Genomic DNA, 22,940 nt, shown 5'->3' on the forward strand with positions numbered 1-22,940 from the left:
CTCCAGTCTAGCTCCATCAGTGAGCTCCAATTTTAGTGAGATACACAGACTCAAAGATATAAAAGATGGAGAGAATGAAGAAGACACCTGGCTTGAACCTTTGACCTCCACACATACACCTGTATATATGTACAACTGTACACACAGACATACACACATGAACATGCACATATAACACACACACATACATGATATTCAAACAAAAATACATCTGAACTGAACAGGAAAAGATTTTTATCATTATTTTTTACACCACACAGTACATCAACTATTTACATACTTTTACACTGTGTCACATTATAAGTAATTCAAAGGTAATTTAAATATCTAGGAGGATGGACATAAAGCACACACATATAAAATGTCATTTTATACCAGGAGCTTGACCATCCAAGGTTTGTGCTATTTATTAGAGTCAGAATCAATTCCTCCATATACCAAATGGATAATTATTTTAATTTTAAAAACATGTAAGATAAATCAATTCATATTTATATTTTATATTTATTATATATACAAATATCCTGTCATACTGACTGAGTATGTGTATTCACATATACATGTAGGTGTGGGTATATATACAAGACAAACACATTTATGTCTGTAGAGTTAAACACACAACTTATTTTTAATATTTACTTTTATTTTAATTCATATGGATGAGTGTATGCTTGTGTGAATGAATGTCATGTATGTGCAGGTGCCCACAGAGGTCAGAAGAGGGCATTGGCTACCTTGTGTTGGAGTTACAGGAGATTGTGAGCTGCCCAATGTATGAGCTGGAAACCGAACTCCAGTTGTCTGCAAGGGCAGCAAGAGTTCTTAACCACCAGATCTCCTTTCCAGCCCCAATTTCTGTGTTTTTAAAACACTTGATACCACTAACTCTTCGGGTTAAAGGTTTAATTGACCTATAGAATCTGGTAACACCAATGACCCATAACTATCAAAGAAACACTGATGAACATGACAGACACAGTTCAATCAGGAAGTACCATGTGAAGGAGACACCATTGTGCAGGCAAATATAAGATGCCATGATAAAGGAGAAGTTAAAGGTCCAGTGTTCAGTGTGGGTGTACCAAGGATATGCCTAACTCTAAAAACTCAAAAATAAAATAAAAAGGTAAATCTAAAGGTGGAATAGTTAGCCATTTTCTGTTTCCTCTGTCTTTATACAGTTATCTGCCTGGGTGAATTAAATGCCAGCCAACCAGGACATTAGAAACTGTATTAAAATATTTGAACTTGGGGCTAGAGTGACAGTTGGGTAGATAAGAGCACTTGCTGTTCTTGCACAGGACCTAGCTCAGATCCCAGAATGTTATGGAGAGACTTGCAACCACCTGGAAAGTCAGCTCCAGGGGATACAGCCCCCTCTGCAGGCCTCTAGGAGCACGCACATGCACACACATATACATGATAATAAAAATAAACCTTAAGAAAATATACTTGAACTTTATATGGAGATTAATGGGTAGCATATTACTCACCCATTAAATAATTTTTTGTAACTAAACACTCAGCCTTGAGTTCTAGGAAGACTATTTTGGGTTTAGTTGGAGAGTGAAAGTGGATTTGGGAGCTGAAAGCATGGGTTGGATTCTGTGCAAGCATGAAGAAGGCATTGGGGCTAGCTAAAGTTTTCCCATGTTATAATAACAGCTCTACACAGCATTGCAGATGGCTCTGCAGCCCTACTCCTCAGCAAAACAAGTCTAACTGGTTAGTTCTGAGCATGCCCTAACAAAGTTCCAACACTGCCCAAGTGCTTTCCAAACAAAACACCAGTTTCTTCCAGTCCTGAGGGCTGGGAGTCTAAGGTCTGGTTAGGGTTATCATTGCTCTGATCAAACACCACGACCACAGCAACTTAGGGAGGAAAGGGGCTTATCTGGCTTAGGTGTTGACTTTAGTATTTATCACTTATGGAAGCCAGGACAGGAACCTGGAGTCAGGAGCTGACACAGAAGCCATGGAGGAGTGCTGCTTACTGGCTTGCTTCATATAGCTTGCTCAGCCTGCTTTACTTTAGAATCCAGAACCACCAGCCCAGGGGTGGTACCACACACTGTGGGCTGGGCTCTCCCACATCAATCACTAAGGAAATTCCATATGGGCTTCTCTACAGGGAGGCATTTCCTCAATTGAGGCTCCCTTCCCTTTGATAACTATAAAAATAGCCAGCATAGTAGTTCTTTTTATTTATTGATTTCTTTGAGAAATCTCCAAACTTGATTTCACAATAGCTGTATTAATTTGCACCATCACCAGTGTGAATGAGGGTTCTGCTCATCTCACACTTCTCCAATATTTGTTACCAGGTTTACTGATGCGCGCCATTCTGACTGGGATGGTGTGGTATCTCAAAGTAGTTTTGGTTTGTATTTCCCTGATGGCTAGAAGTATAGAACACTTAAACAATACAAAACAAAAAGCCCATACATACTGGCAATTTGTGTTTGTTTGTTTGTTTTTTGAAAAGTTGTTTATTCAATTCACTTGCCTATTTATTGATTGGCAATTTTGTTTCCTTGGTATTTAATTTCTGCAGTTCTTGGTAAATTCTGGATGTCAACTTAGCCCTTTGTCTGAGGTGTCCCTGGTACAGATGATGTCCTGTGCTGTGGGACACCTGTGCTCTGCTGACTGTTTTCTTTGCTGAGCAGAAATTTGATTTTCGTGTTGATCCATCTGCTGATGCTTGGGGCTAGTTCCTGTGATGTTGGTCCTCCATTTAAAAGGTTCTCTATTCCCCGGTATCCTGAAGGGTATCCTCTGTGTTTTCTTCTAGAAGTTTCAGTGTTTCAGGCTTTAAATTAAGGTATTTGATCCATTTTTAAATTGATTTTTATATAAGGTAAAAAATATGAATCTAGTTTAATTCTTCTGCAGGTAAATATCACGTTTTGACAGAACCATTTGTTGAATAAGCTATCCTTTTTCATATCTAGTGCGTGTTTTTGATTCCTTGCACATAATTAAGTGGGCACAGCCTTGTCGTTTGAGTTCCAGGACCTCTGTCCTACCCCATTGGTCTGTCTGTCTGATCTTATGCCAGTATCACCTAGGGTTGATTTGGCTGTTTTGGATTTCTCTGTCTCCATGTGTGTGTGCGCACATGTGGAAATTCTTATGTTTTTTTCCCTAAACCTGTGAAATAAGGTATCAAAATGGAATTTGAAATGTATTGCATTAAATCTGAAAATTGATATTGATAGTATAGCCATTCTCACAATATTAACTGCCAATCAGGAGTTTGAGATGTCTTTTCATAATCTAGTATCTTCTGTAATTTTATCTGTAAATATCTTGAAAATATTTTTTTGTAGAGGTTCTTTATTTCTTTGGTTAGATATATTCTTAAATACTTAATTGGAGGACTGATTATTTTAAGTGGAATATTGCTCCTCATTTCTTTTTCTGGGAGTACAATGAAGGCTCTTTTTTTTAAACACAGATTTTTATATACGGCAACTCTACTGTTATTAGGTTCAAAAGTTTTCTAGCAGACTCAATAGGGTCTTTTAAACAAAGAATTGTGTTATCTGTAAATAGAGATGGTTTATCTTCTTCCTTCCCTAATTTTTATCCCTTGTATGCCTTTCTCTTGTCTAATTGCTATAACTAAGACTTCAAGCACTTGTAGATAAGAGAAAAGAGTGAACATCCTTGTCCTGCTCCTGGTTTTAGAGAAAATGCTCTCAGTTTGTCCCAATTTGTTATAATGTTGGCTACAGGTTTGTTGTGCGTAGCCTTTATTATTTTGAGGCCTGTTCCATCTATTCCTAAAATCTCCAGAACTTTTATGACATACTGTGTTCTCACCTCCTTCTCTCCTAAAAATTCCCTGTCTTAGTTAGCACTTCTATTGCTGTGATGAAACTCTGTGACCAAAAAGCACGCTGGGGAGGAAAGCATTTATTTGGCTTACACTTCCACACTGAAAGAAGCCAGCGCAGGAACTCAAACAGGGCAGGGACCTGGAAGCAGGAACTGATGCAGCGGCCATGGAGGGGTGCTGCTTACTGGCTTGCTTAGTCTGTTTTCTTTTAGAAACCAGGACAACCAGGCCAGAGATGGCACCACCCACAAAGGGCTGGGCCCTCCCCTGATCAATCATTACAAAAATGCCTATAGCCAGACCGTACATAAGCATTTTCTTAATTGAGGCTTAACTTTTTTAACTTAATTTTCTTAACTTTCTGTCAGGTGACTTCAGCTTGTGCCAAGTTGACATAAAACTATCCAGCACACCTTTTGTTTTGTTGTTGTTGTTGTTTAGAAAACTGAGGCCCCTGGATGACCTCATTTAAACTACCTCTTTAAAAACCCTATCTTTAGTTTGCTGCCCCAGCATAGGGGAATGCTAGGGTGGTGAGGCAAGAGTGGGTGGGTGGGTGGGTGAGGGAGCATCCTCATAGAAGTAAGGGGGAGGGGGAAGAGGCTAGAGAGTGTTTGTGGAGGGGAAACCAGAAAGGGGAAGATAACATTTGAAATGCAAATAAAATAACCAATGAAAATTTTCAAAATAAATAAATAAATAAAAACAAAAACATGTCACTGAGCTTTGTAGGGTTCCAAATGAGGAAGAAACAAGGGACATTTCATTTGATTGAGGTACTTTCTGCTTTGCAATATTTTAAATAAAATAAAATTAATATAAGTTACTGGAATTTAAAAAAGAAATCTTATCTTGGGCTGGCAAGATGGCTCAGTGGGTTAAGGGCACTGACTACTCTTCCGAAGGTCGTGAGTTCAAATCCCAGCAACCACATGGTAGCTCACAACCACGCATAATGAGATCTGGCACCCTCTTCTGGTTCGTCTGAGGACAGCTACAGTGTACTTATATATAATAATAAATACATCTTTGAGCCGGAGCAAGCGGGAACTGAGTGAGTGGGGTTGACCAGAGTGAGCAGAGGTCCTAAATACAATTCCCAACAATCACATGAAGGCTCACAATCTGTACAGCTACAGTGTACTCATATACATAACAATAAATCTTTAAAAATAAACAAACCCTCATTTTTAAATGCACTCTCATTCTGAATTACTGAGCATCAGGACTTCAGTGAATGAATTCCCAGGGACACAACTCATCTGATAACATTGCTAAAGACAAACCAAACATAACCAAAAACCCACTAGAAGCTTCTAGAAATTGCGAACAATAAATGATGCTTTTGTTGTTGTTATTGTTGTTCCTTCAAGAAAATCTACTAACATTCAGTAGGAACAGTGACTCTCTGCCATCTAACTCATTTCAAACTCCTATTTATCTAATCATTTTCTTAGCCCAGGTCATTTTGGTGACAACTCCACTGTAGATGGGTGTGACCAAAAACACAAGGCTCCATCTCCTCTCTGTTCCCAATCAAGAGACAGAGCATCTCATCAGGAAGGGAAGGTCACTGGCATCTTAATCCCTTCCAAGTGCAGGTCGCAAGGACACCACATGCAAAAGGGTACAGCAGACTGAGAAATCTCCAGACACCTTCTCAACCTTTTTGCTCATGTGATATATGCCACTAGATATAAGTCCAGAAAACTAGATCCTGCTGGTCTCCACTGCACCTAGAATAATGACTGAGGCTGTTTGCACCCAGGAGAGTCAGTTCTGAACTCTCCCCAAAGAAATGGACTTAATTAAACATGAGTATGGAGAAATGGTCAGACCTAAAGTCCCCCCCCCCCCAAAAAAAATGGTTTCCTTAAGTAAGAGCAAGATGCTAATGCATAAGCCACTTAGTTCACCAGAGAGAACTAAGAAAGGAGACAATGAAGAATCATCCTGGGGTTAAAATAAATCTCAACCACTGTCCTCAAATGTCTAATCTGCCAAAATGTACTAGGTTGTGGAACAATGTATGCTCTGAGAATTAAAACAAAAACGAGTTATCAGTGAGCACTTCATGTAATATTACAGCTGGAAATAAGAAATGAGGCAAACACATCCCAAAAAGTGATAGCGAACGTGCCCTGCTAAAACCACTACCACCGAGATGACCCACCCAGGGCTGTAATCTCTGCGAAACAGACTTCACTAGAATTGCCTTGCCAACTCACTAAACAATCAAACAAGAGCAACAGAAGATGGAAGGCCACAAGGGAATCAACATCTAGAATTATAGACCCTAAAACCCTAGTTTCCAAGAAGAGATTCTGAGTTGTGCAAAGACAGGAAAATATAGCCCATATACAGGAAGGCAAAGAGCCAGCAACAAAAACTACCTCTGAGAGGCAGGAGGTAACAAAGCCTTCCATTACGAATGTGTTAGAGGAAATTCAGGGACTAATGCTTAAAGAGTTAAAGTAACTCAGTCACCAAGGACCACACAAGATTCAATTAGTAAAGCAGCCAGGACAGAAAGCAGATGCCTGTTTGCATTTCAAATGTTATCCTCCCCTTTCTGGTTTCCCCTCCACAAACTCTCTAGCCTCTTCCCCCTCCCCCTTACTTCTATGAGGATGCTCCCTCACCCACCCACTCTTGCCTCACCACCTCACCGCCCTAGCATTCCCCTATGATGGGGCGACTCCTCATGGATGTGGGGACTTTTGGAGTTCTTAATTAGTCTGCGGTGATGGTTGCCCATCTTTGTGAATATACTAAGAACCACTGCATCATGTATCTTAAGTGGAAATTGTATGACATGTGAACTATATATTATTAATTATATTATTTTTAAAAACACTATAGACTCCAGAAAAAAAAAAAAAAAAAAAGATTATGGTCGGTCTTAGTCAGGGTTTCTATTCCTGCACAAACATCATGACCAAGAAGCAAGTTGGGGAGGAAAGGGTTTATTCGGCTTACATTTCCATACTGCTGTTGATCACCAAAGGATGCAGGACTGGAACTCAAGCAGGTCGGAAAACAGGAGCCGATGCAGAAGCCATGGAAGGATGTTCTTTACTGGCTTGCTTCATCTGGCTTGCTCAGCCTGCTCTCTTATAGAACCAAGACTACCAGCCCAGAGATGGCACCACCCACAAGGGGCCTCTCCCCCTTGATCACTAATTGAGAAAAGCCCCACAGCTGGATCTCATGGAGGCATTTCCCCAACTAAAGCTCCTTCCTCTGTGATAACTCCAGCTGTGTCAAATTGACACAAAACTAGCCAGTACATGGTCTACATCAATACCCAAACGATGGAAATGAAGAGATGGATTTAGGACCAATTTAATTGAATCCAACAGGTGGTTGATAAGTTAGCAGAGTTAATCTGATCATCTCAAATCTTAAAGAGTTTTTAAGGCAAGCAGCAGCCCACTTCGGTCATAACGAAATCCTTGCCCTAAATCTAATTAAATCGACTCAGGAGAAAAACAAGTCCTCAGAGGAACAAACCTAACCTGAGATGGATGGTCCAGTCACATTATGACAATAAGGCTGTGCTGCTTATACTATTCCCACGATGGAGGGTAGGTAGCTGCTGCTTAGAAGGACCACTCTATGCCTGGATGCCTGGAGCTGCTGAACCATCTTGCTTCTTCCGCCAATGCCTAACTTCCTTCTAAAGAGGTTCCCTTCCACATTACCCCGAAATTGATTGGCGTAGTGGCGTAGTAGGCCACCGGAATCTTACAGGAGCAGCAGTACATCCATCCTACTTTCGTCTAACTGGTGATATTTTGAAAGGGGAAAGTTCCAGAGAAAACTGTCATAGTGACCTTACTAGGCACTGGTGGGCGCGACAGGGCCACTCATCTCTAGAGCATCACCCTGATCCCTCCGCCTACCGCCCCTTCTAGCGCTTTTCAAGGGACCACAGTCGGCAATCTCCTCTTCAGTGGTGCGCACCTAGAGAGGCAGACGCATTTCCCGCTTTCCCTCTCCATCTTCCGCGGGAGGATCAGGGCCCGGACATGCGCACTGAGTTGCTGGCGGGGAGTGGGTGGGGCTCGCGCGCCTCGCTGGCTCGTTGTGCGCATGAGCGGAGCGGCCACCAGAGCGGAAGTGGAGCTGCGGCGGGGAGGTGGAGCGGGAACGCGCTGAGGCTGGGCGAGCGGATGACATGGCGCACTTGGAGCGTCTCATGGTTCCCCTGGCAGCCCTGGTCCTGCTGCTCTGGGCGGTCCCTGGGGCCCACGGACGGCGGAGCAACGTGCGGGTCCTCACCGATGAGAACTGGACCTCGTTGCTGGAAGGAGAGTGGATGATAGAATTGTGAGTGCGGGGCGGTTGTCTGGGTGGCGGTGGCCTCCGCCGCCCCGTCCCTCAAGCTGGACACCTGACTGGTCCATCTTCCTCTGCCAGGTCTTGAGGTCCCAGCCTTTGCCGCCCCCAGCTCCAGGGTCGTTTCCTAACCGGGAATATTACTTATCTATCTAAGCGTGCACTGTGCCTCGTCGTTGGTAAGCACTGCGGTGCGATTAAAGGATTACGAGCTACATCGAATTCTCTGGAACAGACTAGCGGATTTGAGGGTGGGATTGGGTGGGATGGAGGTCTTGGCTGTTTCTATAGACTTTTAGTGATCTTTTGTAGACATCCAGACTTTAAGTCTCCAAATTTTTACAAAAGTTGATATTGAACAAAATCTTACTTTTAACCTGTCATTCAGAAATTGCTATATGTATCTATTTGTAATGCTTGGATTTCGAGCTCTTTATTTTTATTTTGTGAGTTAGTTTTTTATTGTAAATGCCAAATAAATGGAAATATATTAAAATCTTTATTTCCTTTTTTTTTCTCCTTGCCTACATTCATTTCTTTTGATATGAATCTCATTTTTCCTTGACCAGCACCTTTGCAATTTAGAGAATGGCTTGAATTGTGACTTACAGGCCTGTGAATGGTATTACATATGCATTAGTATGATTATTAATAGATCCTTTCAAAACTCCAGTTCATCATTTACTATCAAACAAAATCACTTATCTTGTGTGATGATTCTACTTCAACAGTGTCCTTTGAAGTTCCTCCTGCTGTAGGAAATAAACTACCTTTGGCCTTTGTTTTAGATAATAAATTAGTGGAATGGTTAATTGGCAGTGTTAACTGATACAGCATTATTGATCTGGTGAAAGCACCACCATTGAATGATCATTGTTTACTGGACACTACTTATATCTTTACATACATTTTTTGGGGTAATTCTACATATTTCTTATAGTAGTTAACCACTCCCATCCTCTGCTTTACAGATTGGCCTATTCAGATGCTGTCATGGTAGCTTTGTTGGGCTTCAAGAGTAAATATATGCAAGCATTGTTGTTAGCAACCCTTGAGCAAGATTCTGGTGTTTGCCTATATTGTGATTGTGTTTAGGGCTGTGCACTAAGGAAAAGGTGGAAGTGAACATCCTCAAGAGAGAACCCAGGTGAGGTCTATGATACCTGAGTCATGAAACAAGGAAACGACTAAAGAATTTTTTACGGAGACTGCGGTAGGGAAGACAGTGTAGTGACAGTCAGCCGTTCACTGAAGTCAGTTTTCAGGAGAGGAATGCTAACCAGTGCTGTTTGTTTTCAGTCATTGTCATGAATAGCAGGAGTGATTATAAATTGATGTAAAATATAGTCAAATATTACAGGAAGATACCTTTAAACTTTGTCACACTGTAAATATCCACAAAAGGTATAAAGGGGACCTCCACTAGCATAATGCTGAGATAAAAACATCCATCTGAAGTTACAGGGTCCCATGCTTCTCTTTATCTTTGGCTAAACTTTGGGAGTTTAAAGAAGCTCTTAAGGATGATAGAGGTGGTACTGGAAGGGGGTCAGTGATCAGGATGTAGAGTGAATAAGTAAATAAGGGGAGGAAGCTCTTAAAAAGCATTAAGAAACAACACGCTTGGTAGTCCTAATATTCCACTCTTAGTTACAAGCGAGTTCTCTGTAAACTCACTTCTGATGAGCTTTGTTATAGGGCTGCTTTCGTTGTAGTCTTTACTGTTAAAGAGTTTGGCTTTGGTATGGAACACTGGTTTTGCTTTATCTACATGCCTGCTTTAGAAGTTTAATTTTTCTAAAACAGTTCAGAAGTGTTTTAATATGCGTAGGCTTCATTCTTCCTGGCTGCAAATTACAATGGGCAATGAAATGGAAAACAAAATTCTAAGGAAAAACTTGGACCTGCAAAGATAGTGAGTTTCAGAGATGTGTTTCGAGTACTGGTGCCCTTGGCCGTTGGTGTCATGGTGCTAGCCAATAGAGTTGTGTCTCCTCTGCTCAGTATCTGTGTGAGGATTAGGTTTAGAGTAATATTTATACATAAGAATGTTGGTCTCCAGCTTCAGTTACTATGAAGAACCTGCCTTCCTAAGGCAGTCCCTGATGGTGATTCTTCCCAGCAGTGATTGTATACTGGTTGCAGCATGTAAAGCCCAGGTACTTCCTGTTTTTCCAATACTTTGCTCATGACCCTGCTTGTAAAATTACTTAACATGGTGAACTTAAACAAAACTTTCTGGTTGCCAGGTTTTAATTGAAAAATCTAAAGGTTTTAGAAGAGCTGTTTGACATGTTAGAAAGTTCACGTGTATTTAAGAATGTATTCTTAGGCTTGGGTTTTGTTTTGTTTTTTTTTTTTTTTAATGTGGTTCGGTTCATCAATTGAGCATTTCTTCATGTCCACCTTGCCAGGCTCATGCTTTCAATTTTTTTTCATCTGCAAAAAATTACCCAGTCTGTTTCCTTGTTCAACTCAAAATCACACTCTGTAACCATGCTGGGCATGCACTCAGTAGTCCTCCTGCCTCAGCTCCCTAAATTGGGATTCCAGGTGTGAGGCACCCAAATGGGTCATTTTCTGTGTTATAAACATTCTTCAAAACTTATGCCTCAACTGTTCTTCGCGGTTAGGTCACTGACGTACTTAACCTTTAAAACTGTAACCATCTTTTGTAGTTATGCTCCCTGGTGCCCTGCTTGTCAGAATCTTCAGCCAGAGTGGGAAAGTTTTGCTGAGTGGGGAGAAGATCTTGAGGTGAAAGTCGCAAAAGTGGATGTCACAGAGCAGACAGGTATTACAGTCTGACCGGTTCTGTTTCCTTGCCAATGCTGTTTATCATATTTTGACATATGGTTAATGATATGTGTCAAGGCTCAGAGTTTGGTAACGTTTCCCATTTTTAGCAACAATAAAACTCCCCAGGTTCTTACTTGGCAAATGCACTGTGGTTTGAGATATCCTTATGATTTTTTTTTTTAACTTGGCTAATCACCACTAGTCAATTACTGTGGTAATACTAATTCTTCAGGTACTTAATTATTCATAGATAACTTTAATATTTAGGCTTCATAAACTTTAGCTGACTTATGTACATTAATGTCTTTAAAGTTGCTTTAACTACTAATTCATGTTTTCATTGTTGATTATGTTTAGGTATTTTCTTGTTCTTATTAGCATTTAGGTAATTTAAAGTTAACTTTTAAGTAAGCAATTGTCCCTAATTGTTGTTTATTCCTTGTCATTTGTAGGACTGAGTGGACGGTTTATCATAACTGCTCTTCCTTCTATTTATCAGTAAGTATTTAGAGATTCTTGGTTGTGGAGAAGCTTAGATCACAGTGTGATGAGAGCAATAGGCCCCTGACTCGTATTATATTTGAGGAGCTTAGGTAATCTCATATTTAGCGAGGACTTGAGCTTTATTTGGTTTTAGTTAGTGGTACATTAAGTCATATAAATAACATTTGATGAATGATACATAAAACACTCCTTGTTTTGGAGATTTGTAATGTCTGTAGACAGTTCTCAGGATTGGTCTGGTCCTCTTCAATATCATCAGTAACAATTAGCCCAGAATCCTAATGAGTCCTGTAGAAAGCCGGGCGATGGGAGAAGCCACAGTTGGTCAGAGCAGTTCATGGAGAACATGAGTTTTAAACAAAACCCTGGGACTAGATAGAATTCTCAAGAATGCAAGGTAAACATTCTTTCCTGAGTAATCTTAAATAGGAGGAACACGGTCTGAGAAACACAGCTCAGGGCGACACTGAGTGGGCATGAGTTCAAATGAGCAAGTCTTGGCTTTGCCTCTTTGACTGTGTTTCCCAAACTACACTAACCCAGAGGGAGACAATCTCTGTACTTGACCTGGACATCAGTGTAATTAGCTGGTGTCTAAATACCAGGAAGGACTTATTTCCTCATTTAAAGTTACAGCAGCAAATTAAATCTTCCCCCCTTTTTTGTCTTTTTTTGTTTTTTAAACATTAAACCTTGTTTCTGCATTATATATGAGAATCAACAAGATTGACAAACTCTTAGCCAAGTAAAACTAGAGGTGAAAAGGGGGTGAGTACAACAGATACCAAAGAAATTCAGAGAATCACAAGGACATACTTAAAAATCTGGACTCCATCAGAATGTAAAGGAAGGAGATGAATTTCTTGATATATCCAGTGTAGTAATTAATTCTCCCAGTAAACAAAAGTCCAGGGCCAGATAGATTCAGTGTAGAATTCTACCTAACCTAAAAAAGAATTAACACCAATACTTCTTAAATTATTTTACAATATTGAGAGTAAAGGGACATGTCCTAGTTCTTTTTACAAAGCTACATTACCCTAATACCAAAACCACACAACCCAAGAAAGAAAGAAAAGTATAGACCAATAATATCTTTTATGAGTATGATGCAAAAATTATCAATAAAATACTTGCAAACTGAATTTAAGAACATATCAAAAAAATTATACATTATGATCAAGTTGGCTACTTCCCAGAGATTCAGGAATGGTTCAACATTGTAAATCAGGGAACATAATCTATTACATAAAACAAAACAAAACAAAAAACCAAGGACCACATCATTTCATTAGATACAAAAAAGATCTTTAACAAAATCCTAAGCCCCTTCATAATAAAAGCTCTGGAGAAACTAGGGGCGCAAGGGACATACCTCGGCATAATAATTGCAAATTATAGCAAGCCCACAGCCAGCATCAACCTAAACAGAAAGATCTTCAGTTCCTCTAAAATAATTAGGAATAAGCAAAGGTGCTCACTCTCCCCATACCTATTCAATATGGCTAGAGGAGTCAGCTAGAGGAGTAAGAACTGAAGGAGATCAAGGGGCTATATACAGGAAAGGAAGAGGTCAACTTGGAGCTGATATGACTTTAGAAAAGACCCCAGAAATCCTACCAGAAAACATCAATAGCTGATGATTACTTTAGCAAAGTAAGCAAAATACAACATTAACATACAAAAATCAGTAGCTTTCCTGAAAACAAATGGCAGACTGGGACAGTCTCTTTCACAGTAGCCTCTTGGGATAAGTGTCTTAGACAATAAAAACGTGGACAAGTCTGCAGCCTTTGCCCCACCCACCCTCACACTCTGAACATAGGGCATTCTGTACTAGACGTGAGTTCTCTCAGCCTCCAAAGTGTCAATAGTGCCCTAACTTACATCAGGGTAAGAGTCCTTTACCCACAGACTGACTGACATGCTTCCTAGGTTGATTATTTGAAAGAATAAAGTCTTAGAGCCGTGGTTTTCTGTGCCTGGGGCCCTGGTGCTGTCAGCACAGAACAGTGTTCTGGCGCCGTCAGCGTAGAACAGTGTGTCCTGGTGCTTTGCTAGATTAGAATTGACTGTAAAATGAAGAAATGGTTGAACACAATTATTTCTTGCTGCCAGTTAATATTTAGTTCTGATCTTTAGTTGTAAAGATGGTGAATTTAGGCGCTATCTGGGCCCAAGGACTAAGAAGGACTTCATAAACTTCGTAAGTGATAAAGAATGGAAGAATATTGAACCTATATCATCATGGTTTGGTCCAAGTTCTGTTCTGTAAGTATGAGGACTATCTTCCTTCAAAATTAATTACAGATAATTATGTTTCTTGTAAGAAAAGCGGGCATGCTGTTTCTTGGATTTTTATGCTATGTATATTCAGATATATGTTTACTGTGACCACTAAAAGATACTTTCATTTGTGTGAGGCAGTAGTAGGCATTTGTAGGACCATATTGAATGTGCTTCTCAGACTATTTTAGCTTTGATTTGGCTAAATGTATCATTGAGAACGTGATCCTTTCGAAACTGAGCAGCAGAATAGGTAAGAAGGCTATTGCTTGATCCTAATCTTAATGGAGTAAGAGTATTTGGACATGTGCTTTCATTGTCAATGTGAAGTAACTGTGTTTGGGTGGCTACACCTGATACCTTGTATGAATAGTATGTCTGACAATGAATAATGATGTGAGCTTATAGCTAGAAGGTAGACACATTTGCCATAGCAGCTAGACTTTTGAATGGCTAGCTTGTTTCCTTGAATCCAGTGCTCCATTTGAGAAACCTGGCAGGTAGACTTTGCTGAGGCTATCGTGGTCCCATTTTGGTGTGACTAAATTACTCCTAACCTTCCCCATACTTGCCATCAGAAGACAGAGAGTTGGGAGGATACTAACTGTAAGGCACAGAGCTGCTGTGGATTCGGGGAATGGGGTAAGAAGTCAGCCCTGTTGTATTTGGAAGTAGTTCATCCTTCCCTTTCGGTCTCTGGACGCAAAACTTGTAATTATCCTTCAACTGTCAGAACAGTGAGGTTTTACGTTTCAGTTCCACTTTTGTTTTTGACAAGGTCTCGCAGGTTAACCCAGATTGACCTGCAACTTTTGATTCTTCTGCCCTGGCCTCCAGGTGCTAAGATTACATTTGTGAACCACCACACTTCCTTGACCTTTAAACAGCACAAGCGATGTGGTTTGTGCTTTTCTGTTGGCCTTAGACAGTTAGTGAGATGTTGGGCTCTAGTAGAGGGCTGGGGCTGCTTTAGTGTCTCTTGAATCCAGTGCAGCAGCTTGTCCTTTTTTATTAGTAGTCTGAAGAGGGGGCTGCTCCGAGTGGAGCAAGGCTACTCTACTCATCTAAGCAGTTTGGCAGTTGGGTTGGAAGCAGCTCCTGTGGGCTTTCGTATGAAGAAGCCTTAGGCAGCTGCAGTTGTACTTGCTATAGGAAACTCATTGTAAACCCAACAAACACTTTTTATTATTTAACTTTAAAACAAACAAACAAACAAAAAAAACCCATCCAAAACCACTTACATTTAACAATGTGAAAGTAGTTATTTTTACTTATGTATTGACTTAGTGTTTATTTCCTTTATGTTATTTATATCTCATTAAAGGCTCTCAGTTGATTAATCTGAACAAAAAAGTCTTGTCATGTCGGAGAAACTAAGAGTAGAAAGTACACTGTGTAGACACAGGCAAAGCTGTATATCTTTGTTCAGTTTTTCATTCCTCTGTTTTTTAGGATGACTGCGATGTCAGCACTTTTTCAACTCTCTGTGTACATCAGGGTATGGATCAGCTTGTTCTATCTTAACATTTCTAACACTTGTTTAATGAGCATGGTCTTACCTTTTTTATCTCTATTGCAGACTAGCCACAGCTATTTTGTTCATGACCTTGGAATACCGGCGTGGGGCTCATACTTGATTTTTGCTTTTGCCACAGTGCTCTCAGGACTGTTGCTGGGACTTGTAAGTACTACTTCTCCTCCTCCTCCTCCTCCTCCTCCTCCTTCTTCTTTTTTTAATTAAACTAGTAAAATTTATTTTAAAATATACAACTTAAAATTGACTTTTTTTTAAGTCATCAAAATATTTCTTTATTTCTTACTTGAACAAGTTATCATTGAGTGGGGCTTTGTTCAGCTCCCATGTGTATGTGGGCTATCTTGGTTTTGTTGCTGTTGAAGACCAGCCTTAGTCTATGGTGATCTGATAGGATGCACAGGATTATTTCAGTTTTCTTGTATCTGTTTTGTGACTGAGTATATGGTCAAGTTTTGGAGAAGGTACCACGAGGTGCTTAGAAGAAGGCAACATTCTTTTGATTTAGGATGAAATACTCTATAGATGTTTGTTAAATCCATTTGGTCCATAACTTCTGTTAGTTTCACTGTGTCTCTGTTTAGTTTGTGTTTCCCTGATCTGTTCATTGATGAGAATGGGGCGGTAAAGTCCCCCAATATTATTATGTGAGGTGCAATGTGTGCTTTGAGCTTTAGTAAAGTTTCTTTTATGAATGTGGGTGCCCTTGCATTTGGAGCATAGATGTTCAGAATTGAGGGTTCTTGGTAGATTTTTCCTTTGAGTATGAAGTGCCCTTATCTCTTTTGATAACTTTTGGTTGAAAGTCAGTTTTATCCGATATTAGAATGGCTACTCCAGCTTGTTTCTTGGGACCATTTGCTTGGAAAATTGTTTTCCACCCCTTTTCTCTGAGGTAGTGTCTGTCTTTGTCCCTGAGGTGGGTTTCCTGTATGTAGCAAAATGCTGGGTCCTGTTTATCTATCCAGTCTGTTAGTTTATGTCTTTTTATTGGGGAATTGAGTCCATTGATGTTAAGCGATATTAAGGAATAGTGATTGTTGCTTCCTGTTATTGTTGATAATATTTTTATGTTTGTGGCTATCTTCTTTTGGGTTTGTTGAAAATTTCCTTGCTTTTTCTAGGGTGTGGTTTCCCTCCTTGTGTTGGCATGTTCCATCTGTTATCCTCTGTAGGGCTGGATTTGTGGAAAGATACTCTGTAAATTTGTTTTGTCATGGAACATCTTGTTTTCTCCATTTATGGTAATTGAGAGTTTTGCTGCNTATAGTAGCCTGGGCTGGCACTTGTGTTCTCTTAGGGTCTGTATAACATCTGCCCAGGATCTTCTAGCTTTCATAGTCTCTGGTGAGGAGTCTGGTGTAATTCTGATAGGTCTGCTTTTATATATTACTTTACTTTTTTCCCTTACTGCTTTTAATATTCTTTCTTTGTTTTGTGTATTTGGTGTTTTGACTATTATGTGATGGGAGGAATTTCTTTTCTGGTCCAATCTATTTGGAGTTCTGTAGGCTTCTTGTATGTTTATGGACATCTTTTTCTTTGGGATAGAGAAGTTTTCTTCTATAATTTTGTTGAAAATATTTACTGGCCCTTTAAGTTGGGAATCTGCTCTCTTCTATACCTATTATCCATAGGTTTGGTCTTTTCATTGTGTCCTGGATTTCCTGGATGTTTTAGGTTAGGAGCATTTTGCATTTTCTTTGACTTATGTCAGTGTTTTCTATGTTATCTTCTGCATCTGAGAGATTCTCTCTTCTACATCTTGTATTCTGTTGGTGATGCTTATATCTATGACTCCTGATCTCTTTCCTAGGTTTTCTATTTCTAGGGTTGTCTTCCTTTGTGATCTCTTTATTGTTTCTATTTCCATTTTTAGATCCTGGATGGTTTTGTTCAGTTCTTTCACCTTTTTGGTTATGTTTTCCTATAATTCTTTAAGGGATTTTTGTGTTTCCTCTTTAAGGGCTGCTAGCTGTTTAATTGTGTTCTCCTGTATTTCTTTAAGGGAGTTATTTATGTCCTTTTTTTTTATTATTATTATTTTTAATTTACGTCCTTCTTAAAGTTCTCTATCATCATCATGAGATATGATTTAAATCAGAATCTTGCTTTTCTGGTACGTTGTGGTATCCAGAGCTTGCTGTGGTGGGAGAACTGGGTTCTGATGATGCCAAGTAGCCTTGGTTTCTGTTGCTTATGTTCTTTCCCTTTCCTCTCGCCATCTGGTTATCTCTGGTGTTAGCTGGTCTTGCCGTCTCTCACTGTGGCTTGTTCCTCCTGCAAGCCTATGTATCAGTACTCCTGGGAGACCAGTTTTCTCCAGGAGGAATTTGGGTAGGGAGAGTTGTGGCACAGGATCAGCTCCAGGGTACAGATGGAAACTGGAGGGATCCTACCTTGGTTCCTGTGTCCTGATGGCTCTGGGTGGGTCACAGAAACCAGAAGGATCCTGTCCCCAGCTGATCCTTGGTCCTGTGTCCTGATGGTTCTGGTCGGGTCCCTCTTGGGCTAGGAATTTGAGCAGCCGTGGTGTTCTTACCTGTGCTCACAGGTGTGTCCGCACTCCTGGGAGAATTTGGACATGGAGTGCTGTGGCACAGGATCAGCTCCAGGCACAGACCAAGTACTTCATTTTTAGAGTTCTAAGAAAAATACTTGAGACCATGATAACATTGTTAGTATTAGTTGTATTGCATGTCATATATTTAGATTTCTGCTTATTTTGCAGTGTATGATATTTGTAGCAGATTGCCTTTGCCCTTCAAAAAGACGCAAACCACAGCAACAGTGTACAAGTAAGTTGGTGTGTTCATCATGTGTGTGGAAGTGGGGCTTGGGTTTTGGGATGCATGCATGCTAGGCAAGCACTACCATTGAGCTACACCCACTACACAGGCCACACTGAATGGTTTTCATTTCTGTAAATATCGTCACCGGCTGCTCTGAGCCTAGGTTATTAAATGTGAAGGATTTAAAGGCATAAGGGGAAGGTGAGAGATGAGTGTTTCATGTAAAATGGTAGCGCCAGATCTTGGAACACGGTCATAATTCAGAGAGTGTTATATTTCATGTAGCTTGTAGGTATTGAAAATTTCTTTGTCCTCAACTGATTTTCCTTTTTGTTCCCTGATAGTATAGTAGGAAAATCTGATTAAGAATTAGTGTTAATGGTGAACTATGTTATAAAATTAGTCTACATTATTAGAAATAGTTATTCATTACTAATAATCTAATGACCTCACTGTTTAGTTCACTGCACCTTTAACTTGGTGTACACTGAACTGTTCTCCATTAATGTGAAGTGAACACAGAAGGCCATGGCTCGTCATCCTAGAGTCAGGAAAGTTTGCTGTATTGTAGTATGTATGAAGCTTGCTCCATTTAGACTCATCAGGTTTGTTTGCGATGGATTGTCTTTGTGTATACCCAGTTGTATAATGCTGAATGGTCAGCAGTATTCCACTGGTGCCCAGAGTTCTGTCCCTATCAGGTATGACACCCAAAAGTGTCTCTAGGCATGACTTGGTGTTCTTTGAGGGGACAGAATCATTCTGGGTAAGGTACTGCTTTTGTAGACTGTAGTACTCACTGAAATCCCATAGGTATGACATAGGATAAGAAGTAAATCCCAGTATGAAGAGGCATGCCAGGTTGTCAGCATTGAGTTTCTCCCCATAGCTTGCTATGTTTGCTAACCCTGCAGTGTGGTGGGTTGCCTAGGATTGGAGCAGTCTAGGATGTATACAGTAAACGTCTTTGGTCCAGTTCTCACTTCTGTATCTGTCTCTTTAACACATTGTGCTTTGAACTTAATTAGCTTCAAGCCCTCTAAAAAGTCGAAAGACTATACTTGGGTGTGTGTTTGAGGCTTCTCCATTTTATTTCTTGCAGTTATACCTTAGTAAATTACATAGGTGAGAGTGGGGAAAGAGAAAATATTTGGGCAAGAATGCAGCTTTTGTAAGTATGTGATTTTTGTTTCTCAGGGGCCTGAGACAGGATAGGGCTGAAGTTTTAGTATACTTATAGACCGAAAATTAACTTCAAGTTGTAACAAGATGGGTCTGTTTAATGTAGTATATTTTATCTCAGCTTCTGTGTTCACCGCATTGACGTTGATTCATTAATTTTGGGTTAGGTGATTTGAATGTGATAAATGAATCTTTGTATAATACCTGCTTTATTCTCTTTGAAAATCTAAACATAACTGTCAGAGCTTACGAGTCCTTCTGTCGTAATTTTGCTCTAAAGCAAATTCAGTACATTAACTAAAGTACATTTCTGATCTTTAAGAAAAAACCTCACCAGAATTTTCTCAACCTCTGAAAAAAGTGGAGGAAGAGCAAGAGGCTGATGAAGAAGATGTTTCAGAAGAGGAGGCAGAAGATAGAGAGGGAGCAAGCAAGGACCCTTCTCAGAGCAGCATAAGACAGCGCTGCGTGGGCCCGTCATCCACCACGGACAAATCCTAAGTTTTACATATATCTTAATACTATGATTTTGGCAAAACCGAAGATGGGTGATCATTTCTATTGCAAACTGAACTATGACTTGCTGTATATACAGTTTAGGTCCTTTAGGTTGGACAGTTTTCATTCAGGAAATAAAAACAGACATAAGAGTTTGAAATATGATTTAAGAATATTATGATGGTTTAAAGTTATTTAATTTCAGAAGATCCTGGTGCCAAGCAGTAAGATTTGTGTTTATATTTAATAATCTATTTTGTGTGAGATTCGAAACTGCCTTTCCCAAGATTTGCATTACTGGAGTATTTAAGAAAATTACCTTAGAGAGAAGGATTTCTCATTTCACATCATTTTTCTCAGTTTCACTGTGTGAAAAAGGATCATATTTCCCATAAGTGGGAGCATTGCCCATTATTTCAAGACATGTCCTTCATTGATAACACTGCACTTAGGTAGAGTCCAAAATTTCCTCATAGATTTTGGATTATGCAGCTAACAAAACTACCTTACTTTGTAGCTTTCATTTCTACACATTACATTTAGGATATGCTGCTGACTTAAGAGGTCTTTATAAGTCTATGGCATTGTATTAATTCTTAAGGCTGATGATGCCTATTTTGGTGTCTTGTTCACTATATGATTTTTGTTATTTGCCATGTGTTACATCTTTAAGTTGGAAAAAATTAACAGTATCACTGTTGTGTTTACTGGGGGTAAACGGAACTTTTCTATCCTTTTAAGTTGAAGTTTACTGAGAAAACCATCAATTGAACTGTATACTTGAAAATGTACAAATTTGGCTATACATTCCAGATTTTAAATTATTATTCTGAAGTGTTCTCTTTTTAATGTGAAGATGAAATTTTCTGATTTTTAAAATTTGATGTAGAAAAGCTTTGGTATTTTATATTTTGGAAATTCAGAGCTTAATTGATGTAAAATGAAGTCTGCATTCTACTCAAGAAATACCTACTATTATGTGTTTTTAGTGTAATTCTGTTCTCCACAGGGTCTTGATGAATTTTATAGTCAGGATATTGATTTGTGTTTGAAAATCGTAACACTGTTGTGTTTTAAAGACAAATTTCATATTGTATTGTTGTTGACTGCTAGTACTGTGCGTCTCACAAATGGAAGCAAGATCAACAAGAAGGACTGCATGAATTTCATCTTACAGAGTGGGAAGAGTACAGCCGGGGGGTGGGGGTGGACTGTCTTGATGTCTGGAAGGATGAAAGCAGACTGAATTCTTGATGAGTCAGTCATCCAGCCTTTATGGAATAGATGGTGCCTGTGACGCTCCCTCCCCTTACATTCTCTGTGACTTCCTTAGATTTGCAGTACTGTGATGTGCAACAGTTTCTTTTAGGCCTCTCCTTTATAGTATTAAGTGTTCTGCTGTCAGTTTGGATATGTGGTTTGTGGTGGCTTAGAAAAACATTCTAAGCACAAAATAAATGTCTCTAAGCACTTCAGTGATGTTGAAGAGAAGTTTGATTTCTTTTGGTTTCTTTTCAGAGTCTCATGTATCCCAGGCTGACCTCCACTACTGTATAGCCAAGTGTGATAGAACCATGGGAGCGCACCATCACTAGGTGCCCTCCTGCATGCCCAGGGAGCGCACCATCACTAGGTGCCCTCCTGCATGCCCAGGGAGCACTCTACCTGCTGAGCTCAGTCTCTAGCCCAGGAGTGATTGTTAGGTTCCTTTTTGAAATTGTGCTTAATCATTTGCCCCTCAGTGGTGCTCTGGGGCGTGGATAGATGTACCACTGCATGTGTGCTTCCTGTAGACCCAGAGTCTAGTCTTCTCAATCGCGTCAGGAGAATGATGCTCTGTAGTCTACACTTTTTTTAGTGTTTCTGTTGTATCTCCAACATTGTCCAGTTTTTCACTAGAAAATGCTTTATTACAGAAAATTAAAAGTATCCTGAATTAAGGTGTTTGTGTTCTCATTATCATATTATATAATCCTTGAAGATTGTCACAGTAGACGTCTGATACCACCAGTGTTTAGAACCGTGTGGGTTAATTTACAAATGATTCTGAAATGAATAATGTGGTACAGGTAACAAACTAGGAAATTCTGGCCCATCCACCACTTGTCACACTTCACTAAAATACTGTAAAATCTGGTCTCTACTGGAATATGTAGAGTTCTGCCATATACTGTTTAATGATGGTTCAGCAAGACTGGTTAAAAGATGCGAGCGTAGGCTTATTAAGAGCTGTGTGCTCAGCATGCTGGATGGAGTTTTGGGAAACTTTTCAGTGTGATCATTGCAACTTCCATGTAGAGTGTGTGGCTTCCCCATACCAGCAGATCCTTTTCCAACGTGGTTCTTTTGGAGTTGCTGTTGTTAGGTGTTACCACATAAGATTTCAGTATTTAAATGGTGCTTTTGAAAATAGTTTTTGTCTTGTCAGTGCATTGGCATTTTTCCACATCATGTTTAGAGCCTTGCGGAGGGCCAGAGTTTGTTTCCCAGCATCTATGTTGGTCAGCTCTAAGCTGCCTGTAACTGCAGCCCCAGGGAAGGCAACGCCACAAATCGCCATGGGCACTGGCACTCCATGTACACATAACGAAAAATAATAAAGTATCCAAAGTCTTTAAAGATCTTTAAAATCTCAACTTTATTATATAACAAAACAGTTTAAAGACTTTAAAGGAATATTGTGAAAAACCAGGCTGTTTAAGAAGGCTGTTTGTCCTTATAAGAAGGCCTCCCGGGTTTAAAAAGAAAAGCCCATTTCATAAACATTGCAGAGAAAGCTAATGGGGGTGGTCAAGGGGCAAAATGCAAACATTTAGGTCTTTGCCAATCTCCATACTGTTGATATGTCACAAAATGATGACTACTCTGGATCCACACAAAATGGCTTCAGTTCACTCAGCTTGCTCAGCTTAGAGCGCATGTAAGACTGCTTTTGGGTGCCATGCTACGGTTTTTTCTGCCTTAGTAACCTGAGTTGAGGAGATGCAGGATTGTGAGGTGTTTACTAACCTTGGGGTCTGGGTCTGACTTTCCTTATCTTCTTGTCTGTCATCGAAATTAGGCTGCCAACAAAGAAAGAGAACTTCAGACCAATTTCCCTTATGAATATCGATGCAAAAATACTCAATAAAATCCTCGCAAACCGAATCCAAGAACACAT

The 22,940-nt window shown here is 39.8% G+C and overlaps 1 protein-coding gene across 1 annotated transcript; it reads left to right on the top strand.

Annotated features, from left to right (window-relative positions):
• The first annotated feature begins 7,985 nt into the window (after positions 1–7,985).
• Positions 7,986–21,255, top strand: Tmx1 (thioredoxin related transmembrane protein 1). Its single transcript, XM_021202010.2, has 8 exons — positions 7,986–8,176; positions 10,864–10,979; positions 11,437–11,482; positions 13,631–13,759; positions 15,227–15,272; positions 15,354–15,455; positions 18,040–18,106; positions 19,605–21,255. The coding sequence occupies exons 1-8, from the start codon at positions 8,025–8,027 to the stop codon at positions 19,781–19,783; spliced, it is 837 nt and encodes a 278-aa protein (XP_021057669.1). The 5' UTR covers positions 7,986–8,024; the 3' UTR covers positions 19,784–21,255.
• Positions 21,256–22,940: the final 1,685 nt, after the last annotated feature.

This window comes from Mus pahari, chromosome 7 (genome assembly GCF_900095145.1).
Source record: "Mus pahari chromosome 7, PAHARI_EIJ_v1.1, whole genome shotgun sequence".
Classification (NCBI taxonomy): domain Eukaryota; kingdom Metazoa; phylum Chordata; class Mammalia; order Rodentia; family Muridae; genus Mus; species Mus pahari.

Excerpts from the sequence above, each read along its gene's own strand:
- Tmx1 (XM_021202010.2), top strand. The coding sequence starts at position 8,025 with ATGGCGCACTTGGAGCGTCTCATGGTTCCCCTGGCAGCCCTGGTCCTG. Across the intron at positions 11,483-13,630 it reads GCTCTTCCTTCTATTTATCA|TTGTAAAGATGGTGAATTTA; the intron begins GTAAGTATTTAG and ends TCTGATCTTTAG. Across the intron at positions 18,107-19,604 it reads ACCACAGCAACAGTGTACAA|AAAAAACCTCACCAGAATTT; the intron begins GTAAGTTGGTGT and ends CTGATCTTTAAG.